This window comes from Dromaius novaehollandiae, chromosome 1 (genome assembly GCF_036370855.1).
Source record: "Dromaius novaehollandiae isolate bDroNov1 chromosome 1, bDroNov1.hap1, whole genome shotgun sequence".
Taxonomy (NCBI): domain Eukaryota; kingdom Metazoa; phylum Chordata; class Aves; order Casuariiformes; family Dromaiidae; genus Dromaius; species Dromaius novaehollandiae.
Window position 1 is genome coordinate 85795334 of NC_088098.1, and position 6999 is coordinate 85802332.

The 6999-nt window shown below is 59.5% G+C and overlaps 1 protein-coding gene across 1 annotated transcript; it reads right to left on the bottom strand.

The window, feature by feature from the left end:
• Window positions 1-2169: 2169 nt before the first annotated feature.
• Window positions 2170-3252, bottom strand: LOC135328852 (cell surface glycoprotein 1-like; the record flags this gene model as incomplete). The annotated part of the gene is made up of 1 exon (XM_064514922.1): window positions 2170-3252. A coding segment is annotated over one exon (1083 nt), but the record flags the coding sequence as incomplete, so codon positions are not given.
• Window positions 3253-6999: the final 3747 nt, after the last annotated feature.

Consider the following 6999-nt stretch of genomic DNA (forward strand, 5'->3'; position numbering starts at 1 on the left):
TGCAGGTTTGCCTGAGGCTGTGCCTGAGGCTGTGCCTGTCGTTATGGCTGAGGCTGTGCCTGAGGCTGCGGCTGTGGTTATGGCTGAGGCTGAGGCTTTCGCTAAGGCTGAGGGGTTTCCCTGAGGCTTCATCTGCAGCTGAGGCATTGGCTGTGGCTGATGCTTTGGCTGCAGCTCAGGGTTTGGCTTTGGCTGCCCTTTTGTCTGCAGCTTTGGCTGTGGCTTTGGCTACGTTAGAGGTTTTGGCTGTGGCTACTGTTGAGGGTGAGGCCGTGGCTGAGGGTGAGGCCGTGGCTTTCGCTTTGGCTGAGGCTGCAGCTCAGGCTCTTGCTTAATCTGAGTGTCTGGCTGAGGCTGAGGCTTGGGCTCAGGTTTGGGGTTTAGCTTAGACTCATGGTTTGTTTTAGGTACCAGCTCAGGGCTTGGCTCCGCCTCTGACTCTGGCTCAGTGTTGCACTTAGGTTCAGGTTCACAGTTCTGCTTAGGCTTAGGGTTCTGCTTAGGTTTAGGCTTAGGCTCAGGCTCAGCATTTGGCACAGGCTTTGGTGCAGGCTTTGGCTTAGGTGCAGTGTTTCACTTTGGCACAGGTTTTGGCTCAGGCTTAGGGCTTGGCTCAGGCGCAGGCTTATAGTTTGGCATGGGCGCAAGCTCGGGCTCGGGCGAAGGCTCAGGCTTTGGCTCTAGCTCAGGCGTCAGCTTCGGGCTTGCATTTGGCTGGGGGTTTGGGTTTGTCTTCAGCTGGGTGTTTGGGATGGGTTTGGGTATGTCTTTGTCTTGGGCGTAGGCTCGGGGTTGGGCGTTGGAAAGGGCTCGGGGTTTAGCGCAGGGTTTGGCGTTGGATAGGGCTCAGGGTTTGGCGTTGGATAGGGCTCGGTTTGGCTCAGGGCTTGGCATTGGATAGGGCTCAGGGTTTGGCTCAGGGCGTGGCGTTGGAGAAGGCTCAGGGCGTGGCGTTGGAGAAGGCTCAGGGCGTGGCGTTGGAGAAGGCTCAGGGCGTGGCGATGGAGAAGGCTCAGGGCGTGGCGATGGAGAAGGCTCAGGGCGTGGCGATGGAGAAGGCTCAGGGCTTGGCTCAGGGCTTGGCCTTGGAGACGGCTCAGGGCTTGGCTCAGGGCTTGGCCTTGGAGACGGCTCAGGGCTTGGCGTTGGAGAAGGCTCAGGGCTTGGCGTTGGAGAAGGCTCAGGGTTTGGCTCAGGGCTTGGCCTTGGAGACGGCTCAGGGCTTGGCCTTGGAGACGGCTCAGGGCTTGGCTCAGGGCTTGGCCTTGGAGAAGGCTCAGGGCTTGGCCTTGGAGAAGGCTCAGGGCTTGGCCTTGGAGATGGCTCAGGGCTTGGCCTTGGAGACGGCTCAGGGCTTGGCACAGGATTTGGCGTTGGAGAAGGCTCAGGGTTTGGCTCAGGGTTTGGCGTTGGAGAAGGCTCAGGGTTTGGCTCAGGGCCTGGCGTTGGAGAAGGCTCAGGGCTAGGCTCAGGGCATGGCGTTGGAGAAGGCTCAGGGCTTGGCGCAGGGCCTGGCATTGGAGAAGGCTCAGGCTTTGGCTCAGGGCTTGGCGTTGGAGAAGGCTCAGGGCTTGGCGTTGGAGAAGGCTCAGGGTTTGGCTCAGGGCTTGGCGTTGGAGAAGGCTCAGGGTTTGGCTCAGGGCCTAGCGTTGGAGAAGGCGCAGGGCTTGGCGCAGGGCTTGGCGCAGGGCTTGGCGTTGGAGAAGGCTCAGGCTTTGGCTCAGGGTTTGGCGTTGGAGAAGGGTCAGGGCTTGGCATTGGAGAAGGCTCAGGGTTTGGCTCAGGGCTTGGCGTTGGAGAAGGCTCAGGGTTTGGCGCAGGGCTTGGCGTTGGAGAAGGCTCAGGGTTTGGCGTTGGAGAAGGCTCAGCGTTTGGCGTTGGAGAAGGCTCAGGGTTTGGCTCAGGGCTTGGCGTTGGAGAAGGCTCAGGGTCTGGCGTTGGAGAAGGCCCAGGGTCTGGCGTTGGAGAAGGCTCAGGGTTTGGCATTGGAGAAGGCTCAGGCTTTGGCTCAGGGTTTGGCGTTGGAGAAGGCTCAGGGTTTGGCGTTGGAGAAGGCTCAGGGTTTGGCATTGGAGAAGGCTCAGGGTTTGGCTCAGGGTTTGGCGTTGGAGAAGGCTCAGGCTTTGGCTCAGGGTTTGGCGTTGGAGAAGGCTCAGGGCTTGGCTCAGGGTTTGGCGTTGGAGAAGGCTCAGGGCTTGGCTCAGGGTTTGGCGTTGGAGAAGGCTCAGGGCTTGGCTCAGGGTTTGGCGTTGGAGAAGGCTCAGGGTTTGGCTCAGGGTTTGGCGTTGGAGAAGGCTCAGGCTTTGGCTCAGGGTTTGGCGTTGGAGAAGGCTCAGGGTTTGGCGTTGGAGAAGGCTCAGGGTTTGGCGTTGGAGAAGGCTCAGGGTTTGGCGTTGGAGAGGGCTCAGGGTTTGGCTCAGGGTTTGGCGTTGGAGAAGGCTCAGGGTTTGGCGTTGGAGAAGGCTCAGGCTTTGGCTCAGGGTTTGGCGTTGGAGAAGGCTCAGGGTTTGGCGTTGGAGAAGGCTCAGGGTTTGGCTCAGGGTTTGGCGTTGGAGAAGGCTCAGGCTTTGGCTCAGGGTTTGGCGTTGGAGAAGGCTCAGGGTTTGGCGTTGGAGAAGGCTCAGGGTTTGGTTCAGGGTTTGGCGTTGGAGAAGGCTCAGGGTTTGGCTCAGGGTTTGGCGTTGGAGAAGGCTCAGGGTTTGGCTCAGGGTTTGGCGTTGGAGAAGGCTCAGGCTTTGGCTCAGGCTTTGGCGTTGGAGAAGGCTCAGGCTTTGGCGTTGGAGAAGGCTCAGGCTTTGGCGTTGGAGAAGGCTCAGGGTTTGGCGTTGGAGAAGGCTCAGGGTTTGGCGTTGGAGAAGGCTCAGGGTTTGGCGTTGGAGAAGGCTCAGGGTTTGGCTCAGGGTTTGGCGTTGGAGAAGGCTCAGGGTTTGGCGTTGGAGAAGGCTCAGGGTTTGGCGTTGGAGAAGGCTCAGGGTTTGGCGTTGGAGAAGGCTGAGGCTTTGGCGTTGGAGAAGGCTCAGGCTTTGGCTCAGGGTTTGGCGTTGGAGAAGGCTCAGGGTTTGGCGTTGGAGAAGGCTCAGCGTTTGGCTCAGGCTTTGGCGTTGGAGAAGGCTCAGGGCTTGGCTCAGGGTTTGGCGTTGGAGAAGGCTGAGGCTTTGGCGTTGGAGAAGGCTGAGGCTTTGGCGTTGGAGAAGGCTCAGGGTTTGGCGTTGGAGAAGGCTCAGGCTTTGGCTCAGGGTTTGGCGTTGGAGAAGGCTCAGGCTTTGGCTCAGGGTTTGGCGTTGGAGAAGGCTCAGGCTTTGGCTCAGGGTTTGGCATTGTAGAAGGCTCAGGGTTTGGCGTTGGAGCAGGCTTAGGCTGTGGCTCAGGGTTTGGCGTTGGAGCAGGCTCAGGCTTTGGCTCAGGGTTTGGCGTTGGAGAAGGGTCAGGGTTTGGCTCAGGGTTTGGCGTTGGAGAAGGGTCAGGGTTTGGCTCAGGGTTTGGCGTTGGAGAAGGCTCAGGGTTTGGCGTTGGAGAAGGCTCAGGGTTTGGCGTTGGAGAAGGCTCAGGGTTTGGCTCAGGCTTTGGTGTTGGAGAAGGCTTAGGGTTTGGCGTTGGAGAAGGCTCAGGCTTTGGCTCAGGGTTTGGCGGTGGAGAAGGCTCAGGCTTTGGCGTTGGAGAAGGCTCAGGGTTTGGCTCAGGGTTTGGCGTTGGAGAAGGCTCAGGCTTTGGCTCAGGGTTTGGCGTTGGAGAAGGCTCAGGGTTTGGCGTTGGAGAAGGCTCAGGGTTTGGCTTAGGCTTTGGCATTGGAGAAGGCTCAGGGTTTGGCGTTGGAGAAGGCTCAGGCTTTGGCTCAGGGTTTGGCGTTGGAGAAGGCTCAGGGTTTGGCGTTGGAGAAGGCTCAGGTTTTGGCTCAGGCTTTGGCGTTGGAGAAGGCTCAGGGTTTGGCGTTGGAGAAGGCTCAGGCTTTGGCGTTGGAGAAGGCTCAGGGTTTCGCTCAGGGTATGGCGTTGGAGAAGGCTCAGGGTATGGCGTTGGAGAAGGCTCAGGGTATGGCGTTGGAGAAGGCTCAGGGTATGGCGTTGGAGAAGGCTCAGGGTTTGGCGTTGGAGAAGGCTCAGGGTTTGGCTCAGGCTTTGGCGTTGGAGAAGGCTCAGGCTTTGGCGTTGGAGAAGGCTCAGGGTTTGGCTCAGGGTTTGGCGTTGGAGAAGGCTCAGGGTTTGGCGTTGGAGAAGGCTCAGGGTTTGGCGTTGGAGAAGGCTCAGGGTTTGGCTCAGCCCTTGGCGTTAGAGAAGGCTCAGGGTTTGGCGTTGGAGAAGGCTCAGGGTTTGGCTCAGGGTTTGGCGTTGGAGAAGGCTCAGGGTTTGGCGTTGGAGAAGGCTCAGGGTTTGGCTCAGACTTTGGCATTAGAGAAGGCTCAGGCTTTGGCGTTGGAGAAGGCTCAGCCTTTGGCTCAGGCTTTGGCGTTGGAGAAGGCTCAGGGTTTGGCTCAGGGTTTGGCGTTGGAGAAGGCTCAGGGTTTGGCGTTGGAGAAGGCTCAGGGTTTGGCTCAGGCTTTGGCGTTGGAGAAGGCTCAGGGTTTGGCGCTGGAGAAGGCTCAGGCTTTGGCTCAGGGTTTGCCGTTGGAGAAGGCTCAGGGTTTGGCGTTGGAGAAGGCTCAGGGTTTGCCTCAGGGTTTGGCGTGGGAGAAGGCTCAGGGTTTGGCGTTGGAGAAGGCTCAGGCTTTGGCTCAGGGCTTGGCGTTGGAGAAGGCTCAGGGCTTGGCGTTGGAGAAGGCTCAGGGTTTGGCTCAGGGCTTGGCCTTGGAGACGGCTCAGGGCTTGGCCTTGGAGACGGCTCAGGGCTTGGCCTTGGAGACGGCTCAGGGCTTGGCTCAGGGCTTGGCCTTGGAGAAGGCTCAGGGCTTGGCCTTGGAGAAGGCTCAGGGCTTGGCCTTGGAGAAGGCTCAGGGCTTGGCCTTGGAGAAGGCTCAGGGCTTGGCCTTGGAGAAGGCTCAGGGCTTGGCCTTGGAGATGGCTCAGGGCTTGGCCTTGGAGACGGCTCAGGGCTTGGCACAGGATTTGGCGTTGGAGAAGGCTCAGGGTTTGGCTCAGGGTTTGGCGTTGGAGAAGGCTCAGGGTTTGGCTCAGGGCCTGGCGTTGGAGAAGGCTCAGGGCTAGGCTCAGGGCATGGCGTTGGAGAAGGCTCAGGGCTTGGCGCAGGGCCTGGCATTGGAGAAGGCTCAGGCTTTGGCTCAGGGCTTGGCGTTGGAGAAGGCTCAGGGCTTGGCGTTGGAGAAGGCTCAGGGATTGGCTCAGGGCTTGGCGTTGGAGAAGGCTCAGGGTTTGGCTCAGGGCTTGGCGTTGGAGAAGGCTCAGGGTTTGGCTCAGGGCCTAGCGTTGGAGAAGGCGCAGGGCTTGGCGCAGGGCTTGGCGCAGGGCTTGGCGTTGGAGAAGGCTCAGGCTTTGGCTCAGGGTTTGGCGTTGGAGAAGGGTCAGGGCTTGGCATTGGAGAAGGCTCATGGTTTGGCTCAGGGCTTGGCGTTGGAGAAGGCTCAGGGTTTGGCGCAGGGCTTGGCGTTGGAGAAGGCTCAGGGTTTGGCGTTGGAGAAGGCTCAGCGTTTGGCGTTGGAGAAGGCTCAGGGTTTGGCTCAGGGCTTGGCGTTGGAGAAGGCCCAGGGTCTGGCGTTGGAGAAGGCCCAGGGTCTGGCGTTGGAGAAGGCTCAGGGTTTGGCTCAGGGTTTGGCATTGGAGAAGGCTCAGGGTTTGGCGTTGGAGAAGGCTCAGGCTTTGGCTCAGGGTTTGGCGTTGGAGAAGGCTCAGGGTTTGGCGTTGGAGAAGGCTCAGGGTTTGGCATTGGAGAAGGCTCAGGGTTTGGCTCAGGGTTTGGCGTTGGAGAAGGCTCAGGCTTTGGCTCAGGGTTTGGCATTGGAGAAGGCTCAGGCTTTGGCTCAGGGTTTGGCATTGGAGAAGGCTCAGGGCTTGGCTCAGGGTTTGGCGTTGGAGAAGGCTCAGGGTTTGGCTCAGGGTTTGGCGTTGGAGAAGGCTCAGGGTTTGGCTCAGGGTTTGGCGTTGGAGAAGGCTCAGGCTTTGGCTCAGGGTTTGGCGTTGGAGAAGGCTCAGGGTTTGGCGTTGGAGAAGGCTCAGGGTTTGGCGTTGGAGAGGGCTCAGGGTTTGGCTCAGGGTTTGGCGTTGGAGAAGGCTCAGGGTTTGGCGTTGGAGAAGGCTCAGGCTTTGGCTCAGGGTTTGGCGTTGGAGAAGGCTCAGGGTTTGGCGTTGGAGAAGGCTCAGGGTTTGGCTCAGGGTTTGGCGTTGGAGAAGGCTCAGGCTTTGGCTCAGGGTTTGGCGTTGGAGAAGGCTCAGGGTTTGGCGTTGGAGAAGGCTCAGGGTTTGGTTCAGGGTTTGGCGTTGGAGAAGGCTCAGGGTTTGGCTCAGGGTTTGGCGTTGGAGAAGGCTCAGGGTTTGGCTCAGGGTTTGGCGTTGGAGAAGGCTCAGGGTTTGGCTCAGGCTTTGGCGTTGGAGAAGGCTCAGGCTTTGGCGTTGGAGAAGGCTCAGGCTTTGGCGTTGGAGAAGGCTCAGGGTTTGGCGTTGGAGAAGGCTCAGGGTTTGGCGTTGGAGAAGGCTCAGGGTTTGGCGTTGGAGAAGGCTCAGGGTTTGGTTCAGGGTTTGGCGTTGGAGAAGGCTCAGGGTTTGGCTCAGGGTTTGGCGTTGGAGAAGGCTCAGGGTTTGGCTCAGGGTTTGGCGTTGGAGAAGGCTCAGGGTTTGGCTCAGGCTTTGGCGTTGGAGAAGGCTCAGGGTTTGGCTCAGGGTTTGGCGTTGGAGAAGGCTGAGGCTTTGGCGTTGGAGAAGGCTCAGGCTTTGGCTAAGGTTTGGCGTTGGAGAAGGCTCAGGGTTTGGCGTTGGAGAAGGCTCAGCGTTTGGCTCAGGCTTTGGCGTTGGAGAAGGCTCAGGGCTTGGCTCAGGGTTTGGCGTTGGAGAAGGCTCAGGGTTTGGCGTTGGAGAAGGCTCAGGGTTTGGCGTTGGAGAGGGCTCAGGGTTTGGC